At 43.5% G+C, this 21889-nt stretch overlaps 1 protein-coding gene across 1 annotated transcript in view; it reads left to right on the forward strand.

Annotated features, from left to right (window-relative positions):
* Positions 1 to 21889, forward strand: part of CCDC178 (coiled-coil domain containing 178) — a 1033935-nt gene that overhangs the window by 231814 nt on the left and 780232 nt on the right. Inside the window, exon 11 of the mRNA XM_085605687.1 lies at positions 18375 to 18470. Within this exon, the coding sequence (XP_085461813.1) occupies positions 18375 to 18470 (96 nt within the window). The remainder of the gene's footprint in view (positions 1 to 18374; positions 18471 to 21889) is intronic.

The following is a 21889-nucleotide window of genomic DNA, read 5'->3' on the forward strand; positions in this document are numbered from 1 at the left end:
CTCTGTGGGTGGTATTTGGGCTCTTCCTGCAGCTCAGGGTCCCTCACTAAATCCTGTTCCTCATACTCATTAAAGTCCATGTCCTCCTCAGGGTCATCCTCCACTTTTGCCGCCTGCAACCTCTTAACCTCCTCATAGGCCTGGAGGGCTATCTTAACATCCACTTTTGAAGCTTTCCTGCCCACATTCAGCCCCATTTTCTTGCAGAACCTTTGCAGCCAGGCCAAGTGACTTTTTCAGCATTGATCAGCTCCATCTCCATGGAAAAGAGGAGGGTAGGGTACTTAAATGTAGACAAAAAGGGAAAAAACGCCAATGCTCGAGTTGGTATCAAATTATTTAACTGGGATTTTGAATTAACAAATCACTGTGTGGCACTGCACAAACACAGTTCCTGATCCAGACAGTAGAACACCAATGTGAGAAATTAGGTTGTTGGTTGACTGAGGTGTGAGCTCTGGTCAAGTAACAGCCACAGTTAATTGCAGGGTGAACCACAAAAATTCACTAATTTAACCTGTGCCTAACCCTGGGTAGCTTGGCACAAAAAGCTGTCAGGCTTAACTTAGAGGCAATGTGTAAAGTATTAATGCATCACACAAACAGTAATAAAGTGAAAGCACAACACAAGAAAATCCCACACCAATTTAGGGAAATAGAGTACATTTTGATTCATTATTTGACACCTAAATGACAAAAATCTAATCCGTATAATCGGAGTCATGAATTTCCGCAGTTTTTAGTAAAAACTAGCTTTTAATAGATCCAAGCTCCAACTACGGATATCTAGTCACACGAGACCGGGTCAAAGTAAAAAAAATATTGTCGAATGAGATGGTTTGCATACAAGAAGTGGATTGGGGCCAGTCAGCGCTGATCTTCAGACTTATAAGAAATGTTGACAAAAATGTTCTGAGAAGGTAAAGTTCAGTGGGGGAAAAGTTGCAGGCGGTGTGTGAGGAGGTAGCATTGTCATCCAGGAGCTATGGGTCAAAGCTGCAGTGAAGATTTTGTATGTTCAGACAGAGGGCCTCATTTAGATCTTGGCAGATGGGATACTCTGTAAAAAACATGATGGATATCCCATCCGCAATAGTACAAGCGCCATAGGATATAATGCAGTTGTAATACAGAGGACGGGATATCCGTCACGTTTGTGATGGAGTATCCCATCTGCCAAGATCTAAATCAGGCCCTTTGTCTCTTTTTTTGGAAGTCAACAATCTCCAGTGGGATGAGGCAGAGGGCTATAACGGAAGGTAGTTCTATGAGGATGGATACCCCTTAGGTAAAGGACCGCTAAAAAGAATTTGCTGCTGTGGTGAAGAACGTAGTGGGAGAAGCCGCAAAGTCAATCTGACTGGTGATGCACCTTGGGTGGATTGGCGAGCAGGTTGGTCCCGGTCTCCTCCTGGTTCTCAGAGCAGGTTTTGACCTCAATTTTGGGGTTTGGCCATCTGAGCACTTTTAGCACCACAACTAAAGGTCCAGGACTGGTGGGACACCACTTGGAGGTTAAGGATTCGCTCAGGTTGAGTCCAGCTGTGGATTTAAGATGGTGGGAGCCTTTTTTGTTCCTGTGGCTCTAAACAGGAGGCCAGAAAACTAGCCCAGGGAGTCACTCTAGTAGTCCTGGATTCAGTGAAGATGCAGGGCTCAACAGCAGAGCTGGTGTCTCGGGGTTCAAGGCAGGCTCCAGGCAGTGAAGCAGTCCTTCAAGGTACAGCAAAGCAGTCTTGCAGGGTGCACAGTAGGTCACAGCAGCAGGCAGACCTCTGAGAGGCCTTCCTCAGGTCCAGGAATGAACTCAAGAGTTGATGTCTGATGTCCTATTTTTATACTATGGTATCCTCGCTCTGAATGTTGGAGTGAATGAAATTTCCTGTCTCCCCTGTCCTGGCTCCAAGCTGGCTGCAGTGACAATGTGGAAGTGATAGGTCCTTTGTGTGCAGAGCACTCACTATTCAGTTGCAAGTGAGGCTGTGCTCAGCTTTGCCCCTCATCCTGCCAGCGGATAGCGCATTCAGGCACACCTAATACCTCTACTGTGTAACTGTCTGGGAGGAATTCACAAAGTCTGTCAGGTACGTGACCGAAGTCATGTGCCAGTCATGTAACCTAAGACAGGTAGTAGGCACAAAAGGGCTAAGGGCATTAAAAACTTACCTTCTAAAAGCGATTAACGACAACAGGATATAACCCATAACACCAGTGGAGACCTGGGTGAATTTATAATAGCATGCAACAATGTCTCAACAAGTAATAGTCAAACAATTATTTTACGGAAAGTAAATGCATTACCGAGAAAGATAAGAAACACCAATGGTTATCTACTGCGGTTTGTATTTTCGAAGTAAGAACAAGGAAAGCATGGGAACAGCATTAATGTTACTTTGAAAATGCGCAATGGATATTTGGTGGACACACAGTGCTTGTGAAAGAAACATGAACGTGAAATCCTATGTGGAGAACTACAGACCAATCACCTTTTTACCAGTAATGAGTAAAATTATTAAAATGGTGGAATCTACACCACCTTGTTAGCAGGAGAGAGTTGTCTTAACTCATGGCAAATAAGTTTGTGGCCTGATAGAGTTTCAGACACTGCCCTGGCTTTTAGATAAACTGCACTTGATTGGGGACTGGGGTGACACTACTGCTCTTATCCTTTGGGATGTGCCTGCAGTGTTCAATGCGGTGGACCATGATATTCTCATTGAGCATCTTGAGGATTTGGGCTTGAGATGCACTATGTTGGATTGGTGCACCTTCTTCAAAGAACACCAGTCTCAACCAGTTGTGCTCCCTCATTTTCGTTCAGCTTCTCGCGAAGCCATATATGCAATTTCTCAGGGCTCGTCTTTGTTGCCTAATTTGTTCAACATATACATCCATACCCTTCATTCAATTATTAAATCATTTGGGTGTTCTGTGGTTTTCTATGTGGATGATACTCAGTTGATTTGCAAACTGGATCAAAGTTCTCCAGGTTGCACAGGAAATCTGATTATATGCTTATCTGCAGGTCAGTCATGGATGTTTTTTTTTTATAACTTAATTCGAATAAGGCAGGACTTTTGGTGAGTAACCATACTGACAAATTGGAGAACCCCATCTTGTCCACCTCAATGGGTTTGGCACAGTGGTGTAACGATAATTAAGGGGGCCCCCCTGCAAGGAACGTGGAGGGGCCCCCTCCGCACTCTATCAGATGGTCTCCAACCAAAGTGCTGTGCTGAGGGAACCCCTTGGACTTGGACTTGGACTGCGGGGGCTGCAGGGGTGAGGGGGCCTGTATTACTCCCATGAGACACAAGAGAAGGAGCAGCTGACCTGGTACCAACCCTGCCAGTCTGTCTGCATCTCTTGTCGAAAACTGCACCAAAGTCGACTCATCCTACAGCTGTTGACTCCAGAAACCTGGGAGGATTGCCTGTCTTTGATGAAGACCCAAGACCTCCTGTGAACAGTGGACCTGTTCTCCTGCACCCTGCAGAAACTCCGAAGCAAAGACTCGGAGGCATCTGGAACCACCAAAACCCAACACCTGAAGCAACCACTGCACCCGTCGCCGGGCCAAATCTGTCAACAAGGCCCTCCAGAGCTTGAGTCCATCGTGGTTTCACCCCTAACGGTCTCCCCAATGCCACCTGCAGCTTCTGCATACAGGCCCCCTCGACTGCGACTGCCCCAGTAGTAAAACCCACCACTTCAAGTCACCTCGGCATCCCTCGCCCCCGGGCCATGTAGAAGTGGACCCCAGGTGTCCGCTGTGAGATGCCCAGAGGCCTGTGAGAGGATGCTGTGCCTCCAAGAGGCCTTTGTGCCTGTGAAAGAATGCTGTGTCTGTGAAAGGCCCTCATTGCTTGTTGTGAGAGGCCCTTGGCTCTGTCAGAGGTCTCCAGTTGTGGGAGCAGACTCGGTGTTATCCTGGGGCATGTGAGAGTATGGTGTCTGTGAGATGCCCTGGGGCTTGAGAGAGGACAGTGTCTGTGAGATGCCCGGGGCTGGAAAGAGGATAGCGTCTGTGAGATGCCCTGGGGCTTGAGAGTGGACAGTGTCTGTGAGATGCCCACGGGGTCCGAGAGAGTATAGCGTCTGTGAGATGCCCTGGGGCTTGAGAGAGGACAGCGTCTGTGAGATGCCCCGGGGCTCGAGAGAGGACGGCGTCTGTGAGATGCCCCGGAGATTGAGAGAGGACGGCATCTTTGAGATACCCCAGGGCTTGAGAGAGGACAGCGTCTGTGAGATGCCCCAGGGCTTGAGAGAGAATGGTGTCTGTGAGATGTCCTGAGGCTTGAGAGAGGACAGCGACTGTGAGATGCCCCGGGACTTGAGAGAGGATGGCATCTGTGAGATGCCCTGGGCCTTGAGAGAGCTCAGTGTCTGTGATATGTCCTGAGGCTTGAAGAGGACAGTGTCTGTGAGATGTCCTGGGGCTTGAGAGAGCACAGGGTCTATGAGATGCTCTCGGGTCTGTGAGAGGACAGTGTCTGTGAGATGTCCTGAGGCCTGAGAGAGGACGGTGCTGTGAGATTCCCTGGGCCTTGAGAGAGGACAGTGTCTGTGAGATGCCCCGGGTCCTGTGAGAGGGCAGTCTCTGTGAGATGTCCTGAGGCCTGTAAGAGGACAATGTCTGTGAGATGTCCTGATGCCTGTGAGCATACGGTGTCTGTGAGATGTCCTGGGTCCTTTGAGAGGGCAGTCTCTGTGAGATGTCCTGAGGCCTGTAAGAGGACAGTGTCTGTGAGATGTCCTGATGCCTGTGAGCGTACGGTGTCTGTGAGATGCCCTGGGTCCTGTGAGAGGACAGTGTCTTTGATAGGCCCTTGGGTCCTGTGAGAGGACAGTGTCTGTGAGAGGCCGCTGTGTCCGAGGCAGTCCTGTGGGTTGTGAGAGGTGGCGGTGCCTTCCGGTGAGAGGTCTCTGGTTCCTTCAGAGGCCTCTGGTCTCTGAGACCTCTCGGCAGGTACCAGTGACAGCCTTGGTGAAATCTAAAGTTATTAACACCATCCAGCCCGGGGACCAGGCCCAGCTCCAGGAATTTTCATTTGGGTGGGCCAAGGGTGCATTTGGGTGGGCCACTGCGGGCTCGATTTGTCGCATATATGTCTGGGCAGGCTTGCTTCTGGGCCCTCCTTTATCTCTTCTTAGTCTTACAAGGCCCAGTAAAACGCACTCTTTTCCAAATCTCTTTCTAAATATTATCACTCTCAAAAAGTATTTTTTCCATGTAATGTTCCTTTGATGGGAAGAGGAGGTTTCTGAGGTGGGAGTATCAGGCAACTGACACTTCTCGGGCTCCCTCTGTGCGAGCCTTCAAGGAGAATCCCTCTTCTTTACTATCTCCACCTGACCCCGCACTCTGCAACGCACTCCCTTACAGGCTCCCTCTGTGCGAGTCTTCAGGGAGAATCCCTCTTCATTACTACCTCCACCTGACCCCAGACTCTGCAGCGCACTCCCTTACAGACTTGATTATCCACTACTCCTCTCCAGTGCACCTTGCCTCACAGCTGACCTTGGGCCCCAGCCCCATATCAGGCACCATCGGGCTCCACTTTCCTTTTTCCCGGTAAAAACATTAGTAAAATCACCTTCAAACTTAAAACATTGAATATAGCAGTAAATATAATTAGCACACACTTTAAAGTATGTTCCACAGTAGCCCTTATGACCCAACTGCTAATTAAATAAACAAAAACAGAAAAGCCATGACAGGGCTGGCTTTAGCGCTGATGCGAACGTTTTTTTTGGCACCACACCAATAACCTCTTTCTACGTAAATACCTTTACTACCACCTTCCAACAGTGCCCCTCATCCCTCCATGGCCCCCCTATTGACCTCCTTCTCAGATTCCCTCACTGCCACACGCCACAAGTGGCCCTCATCTCCCCATAGCCCCTCCCCCTCATGACCTCCTCCTCGGATTCTCTCACTGCCACCATCCACCAGTGCCCCTCATCTCTCTGTAGCCCCTCCCCCTCATGACCTCCTCCTCAGACTCCCTCACTACCATCCTCCACCAGTGCCCCTCATCTCTCCCTAGCTCCCCCTCCACCCCATGACCTCTTCTTCAGATTCCCCCACTGTCACCCAGGGCACAAGTCCTAAAAAAAAGAAGTGTGGGGACGTTGACGTCACGACAGGAAGTGACGTCACGAAAGGTGGCTTGCACCATCAGACTAATTGCCTCCCCTCGCTCACCCCTTAGATGCCATTGCATCAGAGAAGCCAGCGTGTGAGGAGTGTTCTGAATGAGCTCCGATCTCGCCCCAGAGAGGCCAAAGAGTGAATGTGTGGCTCCATTTGCTCCAGTTATCGAGCTCCCGGTAAAATAAGTGGGACGCCGCCGTCCACCCACGTGGTACCCCGACTCGAGCCCTGCTGTCAGCCTCCACCAGTGCCCCTCATTGCTCCACAGCCCCTCCCACTACCTCCCACTACCTCCGCCTCAGATTCCCTCAATGCCACCCTCCACCAGTGCCCCTCATCGCTCCGTAGGCCCTCTCTCATATGCATTTCATTTGTTGTATAGCGGTACTCATATCAGTGTAGTGTGTGTCAGTACTTTACACCACGCACACATTACACAGAGACAATGAATCATACATTCATATGGAATGTATGATTCCATATGTATGATTCCATACGGAGGTAAGTACACATTTCAATAAATAAAACGAATTTCGTTGCGCGCGCTGCATCGCAAAATGCGATGCAGCGCGCGCAAAGGAATTTGTTTTATTAATTTAAATGTGTACTTACCTCCGTCCATCCATATTCCGGTGTTTACATTTCCCCACCCTGCCCTTCCCCCGCCCCGCCTCACTGCCCCACCAAACTCCCTCCACGAGCCGCTACTGGGTCGAAGACCACAAAGCTGTGCGTGCGCTGCACACGGCGCACCATGCAGCCTTTCATTTATTTGAGGAGACTGGACTGGAGCATAACTTTTTAAATTAAGTCCCAGAATGGGGCGTGGATCCTGCTGTAAATTAATGTACTGTGCGCTGAGGGGGACCCCTGGAGCTCGCCCCCTCCCCGCAATGCGGGGGCTGCGGGGGCCTGTGTTACGCCCCTGGTTGGGCATCTTCTCCATCCTCACAAGCCAAGTCTATTGACTTTTATTTAGAGGACCACCTTTCTATAAACGAACAGATTAAAACAATTTCTTCCTCGATTTTTTTCAACTCAGTGTCATTAGAAAATTTCGACTTTTCCTACTTAAGCATTTTCATGCCCACACAATATCTGCAATGATTTTGTCAAAAATTGATTGATTACTATAAGATACTTTATTTAGGGCATGCACATCTCTGATAGCCTTGCCGAACGATCAGAACGTGGGTGTCATAGTGGTATGTGGGCTGAAGATACTGATCATGTATCTAAAAGCAAGAATTAACCTGGATTGGCTTCCTGTCGGGCAATTTTTTTTCAAACCCCTTTCTTTGATGGTTATGGTGATCTGTGGGATTGAAAAACACCCTTTATCTGAAACAATTCAGCGTTGTCTACCACATAGAGATCTCTGCTCTAATTCCCAGCTACTTTTTTTTTGCAGTACTACAAGTAAATAGAGTTAGAGGTAAGCTTTGTCATTCTTAGGGCCACAGTGTTGAGGATTAAAGCAATTGGTTCTTACATTTCTTTTGAGAAGGCCCTGAAACGCTGCTTATTCTGGTAGCCCTCTCTCATCTGCTTTGCTTTCATAGTTTGTTCTATTTGTCCGTTAGCGACAAGATGCCCTTTGAGGTGAAAATGTGTGCCCTATAAATGCTGTTATATTCCATTCTAATTCCATTTAGCATTTTTCTCTGTAGCAGATTGGCAATGTTCCTATGAGAGTTAAAATTGGAAATGTTGAATCCCCTTCCCCTTGAATGCTCTGTGGAAAACGTGCCATGTCAAACCCATGTTGGATTACATTTTTGTGAAAGATTCACACAGATTCATCCAGTAGTAGCAACGTTATTAAGAAAATAAAAACGCCTTTTTAGTGACAAGCCTGAACTTACCATAACTACACACTTGCCATCGCTTACTTTCTAAAATATATGTATATATTGCATGTATATTTGTTTTAACCAAACATTTAACAACAACTGTGATGCAAAGTGTTATATTTGTGCAGTTGGTTAAAATCACACTGAAGAGGCCATGTGACTGTTAGAAGGGATTTTTCCCTGTGTAAAATTATTATTTACATGCAGTCTATGAGACAGAAGAAAATGATCATGCCAGGTTTGCTGTAAAACACTCACCCTCTTTGCATGCATGGTTTATGCCTTGGTGTTTTGCTCATGTGCAGCAGTTATAAACAAAGGTATATAACTAGAGCCCAAGGAAAAGGGCTCCACAAATGGGCGCTACTTAAGATTAGTTTATTTAACCATGAGTGGGGAATTTGAGTGTTTTTTAGATTTTGCTTTGTAATCCTAACCGCATGTTAACTGTGGGTTCGTTCAGCAAATAATCTATTGTGGATTTGTCCAGAAAATATAAATATGTATGGTGTATCTAGAAATAGAGACTGACATGAATAAATGGCAACACCAGCACCTAATGTTATAACTAAACACCAACGTACTTACAGTGTAATCCCAAACAGTTTAATAATCAAAGAGGCAGACCTTTGAGATTTATCAGTGCTTGTTGGAACATCCTCCCCCCCGAGAGCCTTCACTTTGGGCATTTATAAACGACTCAATTTTTCAGTCGTATACAACCCCTAATGTTGTTTTTCTGTTTTTCTGTTTTTATTAATCATTTACTTAATTTGTTTTGCTTGCATTTATAATGAGAACTGATGCCCTTCTGAGTAAATGTATTATTGGACGAGAAATAAAGCAACGAGGAAAAGATGTGCAATATTAAAAGGCAACTGTTGGGGGCAGAAAAGAGCTGTACATTGTTGGCGTTAATGAGCTCACAGGATAAGTTACATAGACTGCGTGGCGACGAGGTTAGAATTCGTACAATTAAAAAACTGAGTTTTAGATTTTGTTTTCACAACTAACTAGGTTGTTGATAGAGTGAGGACCTGAGAGCTACATTTCCCGACGACTAATGTTATCGGAAAGTATCGACACCACAGAGAAGGCCAGGCCACACGGTATTGAAAAACCCGACCTAATTTAACGTGCCAGTGCTTGATGAAATTTAAGTAGTGTGAAAACAATGCTCCTCCGGGTCATATTTAAAACACAACACTAACCTATGAATGCGTGCCTTGCCTGCGGTTAAATGGAAGTGAAGCGACAAAGCAGTGATCTGGGCTGGCAGAAATAGATGTCTGAAAATGTGTCATTGTTGGGAAGCGTGCAATGCGCACCGCATCCGACTGTATAGAATAAATGGGCCATGGCTGTGCATAATGAGTATATAATTACATCAAGGTCAAGCAATATTAGAATGTCACCGGAAGTTTCAGGTCTAATTACATCCTCGACCATGCACCTTTTGGAGATGTTCTTCTTATTGGTGACAACACATAAATGCATTTTTGGAAGTACATAGTAATATGAATAATATTAACCGTGAGCTAGGCGAAAGACAGTAGACGGATAGAAAATAAGCCGTACTGATATATTTTCATAAAAATATCTCTTCTAATTTTTTTTATGAATTAGGAAATATTCGCTTACGGCTGATAACAAACTGGAAATGCCTTAAAAATTATTCCAATCATATTTGAACAAGGGATACCCAAGTATCTCTGGGGACCTGGGGTATTAATATTACAAAAAACACACTGGTCCCTAGTAACAGTACTTTAGATGCAAATAACAAAATGGCGAATACATTTTTTCGAAGGAGTTTATGAAAAACAATTTCAAGACACATAGCAGCACAGTGAATATTGGTGCAAAATAAATGTGCTAGGTGCTCACTTTAGAGGTGATACACTCAAGTGATAAATCACGTCTCAATAAGTGTATCAACAAACACAAGAACAGCACAGCCTTTTACAGCCAATTCTCATTAATCATATAGAGTCAGTGTTTTTAAAGTCGATGGCGCTTCGAACCTACTAAAAATCATCAGGACTGGGGGAGGGGTATACAACGAGCCTGAGAGAGAGCTGAAATAATAATAGGGAAATGGTGATCAGTGCAAGGCTAAGAAAAAGATAAATGAGCCAGTACAAGACATAGGCAATACTCATGAGACAGTACTTACATTATGGAAGGTAATGCAGTTGCTAAAGGACGGGATCCCTGATTACAAGCCTCAGGAACAGGGTAGCCGGAAATGGACTATGTAAAAAGAAATGGAAAGAGGAGCTGCTTAAAACCCTCAAAATGGGTAATACTGGTGAAGGAGAGTGTGCTCAATAGTATGAGAGGCACTGACCTGAGCTGGAAATATGCTGGATACCGATAGGGGGCTCCAATCAGTCCACAGTGGGAAGCATGTGTGTGGTCTGGGTTTCAAGGTCCAGTGGCAGAGTCCTTCACTGGGATTAAATCAGCCCAAAAATGGTGATTCACTGGTAGCGCTGACTAGCAGTATAGAGTCAATGGGACAATGAGATCTCAAAGGGGAGTGTGAGAAGGCAGCATGCTGGTTAATGTAGACAATAGAAACAGAAGAAGAACCAAGAATGGAAAATGAAGAAACTGAGGACAGACTAGGCCCAGGGACATAAAAGGGAGGGGAAGTGGGCACCTTTTTGGAATGGTTTAAAAGACTGACAAATCTCAAAATAAAACAGCATAAGTACACTTACACCAAAATACTCAGGACTGTACAATCAAAAATGCAAGACAGTACAATAACAACATATGTACATTGTCAAAAGAACCAAAAGGCCAGGGCAGCAGGATTTGAGTGTCCCTATAGTTTCTGTATCAGGAATGTTTATTTTAAATTAAGGATGTCCAATTATCCTTACGATTTAGACCAGTGGCATAGCTAGACACACAGCCACCAGGGGCGGACCCTAAGTTTGCAGCTCGGGTACAGATGAGAGTGGGTGGGGTGTCCAACGGACGACTTGTTCGGGAGGGGGGTTACGTCCAACGGACGACTTTTTCATAGGGACGGTGGTAGTCGACACACACACTTATGCCCTCCCACCGCCCCAAAAAACAGTGCCGTCCGGGGCAGGCCACCCCCCCTTAGCTACACTGTTGATTTAGACATGTGCCTATAGTGTCTAAACAAAGAATCCAATGCAATTTCTTCATGTTTATTAGGGATTCGATGTCGCCTCCTTTCTCAGAGGTGGAAATGGTGCAGATCACTTGCCACTGGAAATCATCCTCACAATTACCAAACTATAACAAAAAATGTGACACTAGAGGGGCAGTGAGGACCTTGCCTCAGATGTGACTCCTATGCTGGTTTATGTGAACCCTTTTTTGTGTGGTTTGGCCAAGCTACAGTCAGTGATAGGGACACATAATGGTATATATTACATTGGCAGTGTTGCAATTTGAGAAAAATCTCAAAGATGGAGTGAAATACTGATGTGTAAATTCCTTTGTCTCAAAGCAAGAAGGACACACACTACATTGTCAGCATTTGTAGTACCCCTTCATGGGGGAAGGCCCTAACTCTCAGTAATTGCCCAATCTAGTCTAGTTGATGGTATGGCTGCGCAGATGAATTGGTCTTTTAAGTTAATTTCCCGCATGTAAGCAAAGATAGGTAGCTCAAACGCGAGGTCACCAGCTGCTAACACATGGCACTGTTTCTTAATGCTTTTGGTGACGAAGTTTGAACTTGTAGAAAAAGTAGTGATGCAGACAAGTCAGCTGGATTCCTGTTTTGCATGACGGGTTAGTAGAGTCTCACGTGGGCAGTACCATGCTATCTTTACAGAGCATCTAATCAAGTGTTTGGGATAGCCACGTTTAAGTATCTTCTGGATCAGTATCTCTACCTTCCTGAAGAAACGACTTTTCTGTTTGCAGTTACATCTTAACCTTAAGAAATAACCATATGATAGTGAGTCCCTAAGTGTGTGTGAATCATGACTGTTGTAGGTCAGGAGTGTGCTCCTCTCTGTGGGATTCCTCTAAAGGGTGGTGTAGAGATGCTCATTTTCAGCACAAACAGAAATATCCTGGAAAGGACTGCATAGGGAATCTAACGGCATCACAGTTTTGGTTTAACCATGTCTGAAATTATAGCACTGTCTGAGAGTCATGCTCCCAAATCATGGAGATGCCATCGATATGTCTATTCCAGAGATCAGTATGTGCTCTGAAAGGATTAGTGTCAGGGAGAATTACTCTGTTCCAGGTCATCCATGTACAATACTGGAAAATGTGGTGCAAAAACTGCCTCCATGAAAGTCCCCTTTACCTGTAAATAGAAACCGCTGTCAAATAAAAAAAACAAAATTGCATGTGAGGGCCAGTTCCAGCATTGATATAATGAATGATGTAAGAAACTGGTGTGGTCTGGTAAAATTGGACCGGTAGTTGCAGGTGGGGCCCACCCGCACTGATCTTTGGGGACTGGCCCTTATTTTTCCTCCCAGACTTTGACCCAGAGGAACGAGGGAAAAGAAGGAGAAAGACAATAAAATGGTGACAAAGCAAGAAAGCAGAGGTGAAAAAATGACTGTAATAGTGAGATAAAGGTCAAGGAGTGTCTGGTAGTGGATTATAATGTCATGAGGTAACAAGACTACAAAGCCTTGGTATTCGTCACCCTGACAAATGATATTTATTTATTTAAAAGATTTACAAAGCGCCCAGCTACCCAACAGGGTTTACCGGCGCTGAACACGACGAGTGAGGTTGCAGCTGGATTGGAGGAGAGGAATTAAACCTGACTATAAAGGAAGGTTTTTAGCTTTTTACGGAAGGGAAAGAGAAACTGACAGATCCTAAGTTCCAAAGGAAGAGAATTCCACAGTTTAGGTCCATGGTAAGGGAACGAGCGACCTCTCATAATTGTCCGCCCTACTCTAGGAACTGAAAAAAGAAAAAGGCAGGCTGATCTCAACTGGCGGGAGGGTAGGTACCGCTGGACAAGTCTTTGAATGTGTGAGGGTGCCAAGCTATGCTCAACTCGAAACATATAACATAGGGCCTTCAACTCAATATGTTTGTTTACCTTGAACCAGTAGAGTTGATGGAGCAGAGGAGAGACAGAGGAGTGGCGAGGCAACCGAAAAAGCAGGCGAGCGGCCACATTTTGAATGAGTTGAAGACGGCGAACAGAAGCCTTGTCCATACCCAAGCACAGTACATTTCCATGGTCGGGTCTGGAGATCACCAAAGCCTGCAATACGGTTCTTTTGGCTGCAGCTGGGATTAACCAAAGGATTTTATTTAGCCACTTGAGGATCGTGCATGCCATGGACATTTGTGCAAAACTTTGGCTCCTGGCACTTATTCTCTTACAAATTAAGCCCTGGATGACATCCAGGTGTAAATGTTAAATATTGATATTTTGAACATGTAAAATTGATGGGCTGCATCAAAGACCTCGGTTTCTGAAAAAGGTGGAAATAATTGGGGAATGGAAACAGCCAAGCACAGTAAAGCTTTAAGTTAGGGAGGTGAAGAGAGCTTCTCGGTGTTATATAGGTAGTGCCATAGGCAAACTAGGTGGGCTCGAGGAGTCCTTTTCTGCTGTCACTTTGCTATGATTCTTTTATGAGAGTAAAACTATCTGATTCCCTCTCTGATCCATTCTCTGTGCCCCATGGGTTTCACAAGACCCTATTCTAGCCTCCACTTTCTTTAACTTGAACACTGAATCATTAGGGACACATTTGAAACTCTACAACATCCCCTATCAGCTAAGGACAACAACCTGTACATGAAAGTCTCTTAATCTGTTGACATCACTTGACTGTGCATTACTCTCTCTAATCTGTCCAAAATCTTAAACTGAACCCTGTGAAAAAGAGTTGCTCCTGATGTTTGCTGAACAAAGCTATAATCCTGTCCAAACCTGACTTGATGATAATAACATATTGAACTGGAAACCGTTAATCAATCATTGTGCCAAATCACATGGATTTGATCTAGAAAAAATCAAAGTTTTGACAGTCTTATAACTTTCCTAGCCAAAAGCTTAGGATATGCAAATAATGAGAGTCCTAATAGGGAGGATTTTAAGCCAATGGTACAACCTCCTTTCTTTTCTAGGACTAACTATCGGAATGCACTACATACGTACCCTCCCAAATCCTTTTCGTTCTCTTCCCTCCCCAAGACTTCCCTTTGTGTAGCTGCAAGATCAATATCAGGAACCAGAAAGTTTGACCATAATACTCGGGTCCTGTTCTCCCTCAAGTGCCATTGCGTCATAGTCAGAAGCATATTTAAGATAGCATTGCAGAGTGCATACAAGCCGATACTCAGGTATGTCGCAATACTGACCGTTATTGACTAACCCTTCTCACTTCGGAGTTCAGGCATCCTCCTCCTGGAAACTCCTATTTTTCACTAAAAACACTCTTAAACGTGCTTTCTCTGCGAGGGCACCCAGTATATGGAAGCCCAAATCTCTCCCGCAATTACAAACCAACCCCTCCAATGCAGAGTTCAAAAGGGGGCTGGAATCTTCCATATTGCAAAGAACGCAGGCCTGGAATGGCTGATTTATCCACTTATGTCCTGAAACTTTAGCCTGCCTTGATGATCAGTAATTTCTGTGGACTATGAAACTTCTAAGGTACTGTATTGTAGCATTTATATGGTGCTTACTACCTTTATGTAGGGAAATGAAGCGCTTACGTACATGAGCAGCATGCTACGCCCTGTAGCGTGTGTGTGTATAGTTGGAAGACTTTTGTCTTTGATTTGTGAACTTTTGTGGGAAGTATTTCTATGGTGTGCCTAATGACCACAGGTGAGTGGTTATCGTGTTATGGGGTGCAGTGTGTAGCAGTAAGACAGATGAGCAGTCTATGATCTTCAGTACACTGGCAGCTTTAAATAGATTTGCAGGTCCCTTTATGGTATTTGTTATGATTATAGTGCGCTTAGCTGGGTAACAGCACTAGCCTGTCCAGTCTGAAATGCTGTTTATAGCTATAAATTGGAGCTGGCTTTGTTAGAGAGAGAGAAAAGTGTAGAGATCTGCTGGGATGGGCATTGTTACTAGCATCCCGTATCTGAGTGTCAGTGTGAGATGTAATAAACTGTCATGCAGTATAGATATCTGGGACCTGCAGTGGATGACTGTATTAAAGTCCTCTAATTAGCCAGTAGTGTGTGACAGATCTCTTCAGTTATTCCATGCATTTGGTGATGGCTGGTTAATTGACTGTACAGTACTGGCATTGGGCCATCCCTGTAGCAGATATGTCTTATGTGAATGTAAGAGGTATAAGTTACAGTTGCCTGCCGACTGCTCAGTGTTATATTATTAGTATCAGTGAGGTCAAGGAATATTGTATATAAGATTTCATAACTGTATAAATATCCCGGGCAACCACATGTCAGCTCATCTTAGCTTACCTGCATATCGAAAGTAGTTTGCAGGTTAGGTGGTTTCCAATCTGTGGGTTGTAAGCCGAAGCTTGAGCAATGCACAAGTGAACAGCCCTCAGTGTACTGCAGTGGTCCCACAACATAGTCTTTCCCGATGCACCTTTGGCCTCATATATCAGTAACCCAGATCCTCAATATCAGATGCCTCGCTCACTCCAAGCTCTTCTCCTCCTCACAGAGCACCCTGGTCTTGGCAGGCAGGCTGTTGCTCAATGCTCAAGGCAAGTTTTCTTGGTGTTCTAGGAGTGTCCCCTTGCCCAGCTAAGAGGTTAGCAGGCTTTTATCTCTGCGCCTGGTTGCAGTAGTTCAAGTTGTGGTGGTCGTGTCACAGCTCTGAGCAGCTACTGGGTTTTCAGCTTCCACTTTTATTCACTCTTTCCAGACACAAATGTGATTTAGTGCCTTGCCTTCTCAAATTTGTTGTGCAGGTGTTGGTCTCTTTGAAGTGCCTACTCCTTGGTTCTGTCATTTGTGCAGGAGCCTGTTTGGCCCAGCAGGGGTGGCACCAGAGGTGATGGATCCACAATCCAGGGCACAAGTGCATCAAAGAAGTTACACCTGGGTATCAACTCCAGAGCCATATGTTTCACGAAGGCTCAAAGTGTTAAGTCTCCCATCTTTTATGATGCTGTGTCCCTGTAGTGTGTACCTTATCAGTCTGACCATCTACCAGAAGCGCAGTGCTCTGCCGAGCACCCTTCCTGAATCATCGGAATCATCGGATGCCTTGGATGTGCACAAGGGATGATCTGCTCCCTTCACGGTGTAGCTTTCCCCCCAGCCCTAGGAATATTAGAAGTCTACATCTCCTGTCTGGGTCTGCAGTCCACACCTCTACCGTGGGATTTTCTAGGCCCAGGACTTTCCAAAATGGAACCCACAGGCTCTCACAGGATCACACAAGAACACTTGCACTTGTCACAGTTATACATTCCTCTCATATAACACAAGCTAGTTGTTAATACATCCACAATATATCAACCTAGTGGGCCATTAGGCTGCAATCCTATGACATGGGAAAAAGCTCAGTCATTCTACTGTTTGCCTATCAGGTATGATGACACCCTTACCCATATATTCCACAACTCTGAGTGAGGGCAGTAGTGTAGTCCATTCTAAGTGAAGCACTTTTGGCTTCCCTCTCAGTCTATGCTAAACTGCATTCTATCAAGGTAGGCCTAAGCCATGGCACACACGCATGATCTGTGTCTGTCACCTGGCCACTTTCGTAACCACGATTCCACATCCACATGCAGCTGGGGCACTCTGGGCTAAAGTGCATGTCTGTTACTATTCAGGGAACTTTTCCACCCAAACAAGGACGTTAAACTAAGCACTCAAGATTGAAGTTCAGCCAAATGAGGCTGGGAAGTGTTCTTCTGCTTACACTGATGTGGTAGTGATTATGGTTGGTGCTGGAGTATGGACTTTACATGACATTTAAGTGCCATACATTTACTCGTATTCCTGTCCTTGTACTTCACTTGAGCTTGAGCTCTGCTTATGCCACATATTTTCTTCTTATAAAATCTAGCATATAGAAGGTGCGAGGGAGCACAGATGAATGATGAATATGAGAAAATAGGTTTTTATTAGTGCAGTTTAAATGTTTTGTGACATTGCCATTCAGATCCTTCATTAGAAAGAGCTGTATAGTACTAATATAATAGGCACTATACATAGGATTGTGAAACATATCTCTAATTTGAAGAGTGTAGACTAATAGGCTATTTATGGTACTACTTATGGTATGGCATTATAGTGACTTAGAGTGGTTATACCAAAATCTTCTATAGTATCATTCTAGGCACTATAGGAAGTCTTTAAATGAATGCACTTTTGAAAGCGTACTTACTGAAACTATGTATTATGTAATTATAGTACAGCTTCCATTGTAGAAAATTGGCACTCATCTTAGTTTACAATGAACAATGGAGTGGCACATTATTCAGGATTTCATTCCTGTGTGTGTTGTTCTGAGGGAAAGGTAAAAATAAAAAAAGAACCTGCTCAGTAGTAGCAGACAAGAAGGATTGGAAAAAAAAGGAATTTTCTTTTTTTTAAATTATGAATTTGGATGGCAGTCAACCACAGTGACACCATCAAGTTATTTTATTGTGCCAGTTCTCTAGGCTCAATAGAACAATATATAAAGAATACAAATGTTTAAAGTATGTCTAGTGATTATGTACATACGAAAATGTTAGTGGTCTGCATGCCATTAAAGATAATCAAACGTTTCCATGCTAATTACATGCAATTGAAGCCTTCTGTACTCATGTTTTTTTTGCGCCTCCATTTTGTATTTAGCACATTGCATCTCCATTGGGTGGAATATTCTAGCAGCCTTATACTATGCTTATTTGAACCATAACGGTTGTTGACAGTCCACTCCAATGTTATAGATCTATGCCTGCAGCACTGGTGTACAGCGACTTGTCCTACACATTTATCTACATCTCTATCTGATCTCTCTTCTACTTATTGGCTCTGATCTACATTAAGGTTTGTTTTGCGTGTTCTGCCGAATTTGTTTAAAGAAAATTCTGTATGCGTCTTTGTAGAGTGCTGTTACCCGAGAGCATCTAGCATGTGCAATATAAAATCACAAATATAGAAATATATAAAGGCTTCATTTAGAAGTAGCTTCAGACTAACAAGTCTGGTGCTATTGCTACCCAAGCCCATAGTAATTACATCTATGTCTTAATCTTACCTAACTTTGAGGTTAGGTATTTGCGGGTAGTGCTATTCTATAAGATGTCTCTACTTAGATTCCACACACAATTTTAAAATGGAAAAACATGACGCGTTATATGTCTTATTTCTATTTTTATGCTCACTAATTGTATGTTGCTTTTTTGTCACATATTACAAACTTAATTTGTATTTGACTTTTCTAGGTAGACGATTTGAAATGTTCAACTGACGTACAAGAAAGCAAAAACAAACAATTGGCAGATAAATGCACGCAATTAACTGAAGAGGTGGTAATCACTGTAAGTGTTTCAAACTACATACACACATACAAGTTGTGTTTCATAACTACACAACGGAAATGTGTTTGGAATGTGTACATTGTTGCAGAAATTACGTGAAGCCTTTGGAAATATCTTACAATATTCCTCTTGCCCATTGTTTCCACATGTTTTGGCACTAAGATTCAACAAAGGAATGTCTCTCTACTTTGCTTGACTTTGGGCGATCTGCTTTTACAGGGATTCCTAGGGGGGTTTGCACCATTGTCGTCCCATTTGCAAAGATTTTCAGGAGTTTTGGGTGAGATGGACAACAGTTAGGAATTGAGAATTCCAAATTGTGCTTCCTACTGAATTGCAATTAGGAAATCGCAAGTCCTAATGTAAGAAACCAAAGAACTATTAATAAGAGATACCAAGTGGGTTGGAAATAGCCCTACCTCATGATTATTTATGAGGTAGGCCACAGGTTGTGACCCATTAGGAAAGATAGCCATCCCATGGATGGTGGCCTGCTGGGAACAACAGACCATGATGTCTGAGATTGCTTTTTAATAAATCATTTCTTTTTGCCGTTTGCCTAATTTTCTAAGAGCAGGCAGTGGTCCGTTGGCCACTGGCAGTTCTTAAAAAATATTTTGTTAAACATTCTAGTTACCACTACCTCTCAGTAGTCTGTAAAACAAATTATGTTTTGCCACTGTAATTCGGTCTTCAAAACCTTAATACATACCACTGTGATTTGGTACTTGGAATGGATGCCCTGAGCACACCGCTTCCATATACCGAATCGCAACATCAAATTGCGATTCTGTAACAAGTTAACGAATCACAATTTGGTTTACAAACATTTCTAAATGCTTTCTTGCACTTGCAAACAGCCTGATTCAGCTTAACGGGCCATTTGCAATCTCCAAAAATGATTTGTACATCTGTTCCTTTGTGTTATGAAAAGCACAGCTGTTTTAGCACTGCGTGGGCATCAACTTTCAAAAGAAAATCCTTTTGCACACAAATGATTGCCCCTGTCATTTCTATCACTTTGCATCACTAAGTACCATTTTCCATCATGCATACACCTGCACTAAACTTTAATAAATCTGGATCTAGGTTTTGGTTCCTTATATTAGAATATATTTTTTTTTAAATGCAGAGGTGGCACTTTGCATTAGCTATCGGACTAGGAGGAAACCGTTCTTCAGATTTCAGATGTATAGTAGTTTTACATCACTCTGCAATTGAAAGCTAGGATTCCAGCTCATGAGGGGGATGTATTTTCACCCCTCCTAGAGAAAGCCTGTCATTCAATGCTGATATTCTTGGACCCTTAGGAGCTCAAGAAGCTGAGAGTCAATGAACTTCTAAGTAGCTGCCATATAGTCTCCTGTCATTACAACAAGACGACAGCTAAGAAGTGACAATTGGGCTCTTTTAATCCTCCAGGCTAAGATCTTTCTTGTAGTATGTCTACTATTTCTTATTTGTCCCCTTGATGTTTGAGATCCTTGGGCATTCACTTGCTCCACACAATCAGAGCAGGAACACAGATTGTCTTGACCTTCTTTTTCTGTTGAATGATAAAATGTATCACCCTGACAAAAAGAAGAGGTCCTCTCATTTTGATACAAAATCCTGATTAGAATAGTTGTTCATATCTTAACTGTATGAGAGCAGTCTTGAGATAGACCGCTTTTTATTAATTTCCCAACACATATGGTCAAAATGTGTCAACAGCACATTAAGCTAAGTTTGAACTAAAGGTATTTTGAACTAATTTATTGAAGTCATTGGTGCAACATAATGAACACAACTTTAGGTCCCCAGTATTCACACAGAAAGTACATATGCTTAGTATGCATGCCTGCAATACCTACAAGGCATAATATGTTTTAAGTCCTGCAGTCACTGGGCCTAATACATTGGCATATACCCTAACGTGCACATAGTGTCTCTGCAGACAGTACAAGCAGAGCCCTTTAAGGCCACCCAATGTATAAAAGGGGTGCTTAAAATTGACTAAATGTCACATACTGTGTTAGTGGCTGGCAGTGGTAAGTCAATGGAGTGCCATTCAAATGTATTTCTGGATTAAAGAGAACACTGGTGGGTACATTTGATTTAGCTACACATGGCTCCACAAAAGCATTTCTTAGAATGGTATTCATGAACCTCTGTCTTGGTCCCAGGGACTGCAGAACTTATAAGGCAATGGATGATATACCACACACACTTGTTTAATGCTGCGGTTGTGAGAAACTATAAGATGTTCAAGGCGTGCATGGAGGAGTCGTCCTCTAAACCAAGACGTTGAAATAAGTAAAAGAGCAGCACCACCCTGGGTGGGCGGTGTCCCTCCAAAGCACAACCAATAGCTTGTGAATATATTGCGAATCCAAATGTAAATGTCAACCAAGGATTTCCTGTATTTTCAAATGATGAGTTTATTCCTGATAATTCACCATGAGAACATACTCATTGTCATCACAAGGTTGTCCAGTAAGCACAATTCAAAGTGTTCAAATTACTGCACACAACTGAAGAGTGAGCCCCAATGCATTTCGGGTTTAGTAATAACCCTTCGTCAGGGGAGAAATAGTTCCTAACAAAAGTAAATATAGGGGTACATTGAAACAACCAATAAAGCAAAATCGAGTGTTAATCTTAAGGGTGCCTTGTAGATGAGTGCCAACATGTGTGTCAATAAAATGATTTTTTTTTCAAACTTGCAAAATGAATGTATATAGGGAAACAAACCAATTCCAAGAAGAGAAAGTGCTTCCACTAGTCAATGATCAAATATGATAACACCCAGAGTACCCGATATCCAAGAACCCGTAATGTGTTTGGGAAAACAGAGGCATAGAGTGAAACTACGAGCAATTTAAGTAAGATAGCGACCGGTTAGGAAACCGTGAGGTGGTGAAACTAAGAAAATGAATCAGAAAATGAAGACGGCATATCAGTAGCAAAGAAAAACCAAGATTAAAACCCATGTAACCGATGTCCGAAGCTCGTACCTTGATGTTAGTCAAGTTAACGTCCAGTGTGCTCACAGTTTTCACAAGTCTTGACATAACGGTCATGTACCGCCGCGAATATAAAAAGTGAAAAGGGACGTGTTACGTATATTACGTGCTTCACTAGTATAGCAGTCATGTTGTAAAGGAAGGCGTAAAAAAGTGTGAGAAAAGGTGGAAAAAGAATATATAACGCACATCCGTAAATGTGCAATGTGAACGAATATCGGAAAAGAATATGAAAAACAGATAAATACAGAAATGTAATAGAAGGGAATAAAAAAATTGAAACGTGTGAGTGATTTTAAAAAGTGACGGCCGTGTTGGAATGGGACATGTATATAAATCACTTGATCCTGAAATCATGCTGAAAAAACAAGTCAAGGAAGGTGTAAAAGAATAAGAAACAGTTACAAGTGAGAA

This window comes from Triturus cristatus, chromosome 5_1 (assembly GCF_964204655.1).
Source record: "Triturus cristatus chromosome 5_1, aTriCri1.1, whole genome shotgun sequence".
Taxonomy (NCBI): Eukaryota; Metazoa; Chordata; class Amphibia; order Caudata; family Salamandridae; genus Triturus; species Triturus cristatus.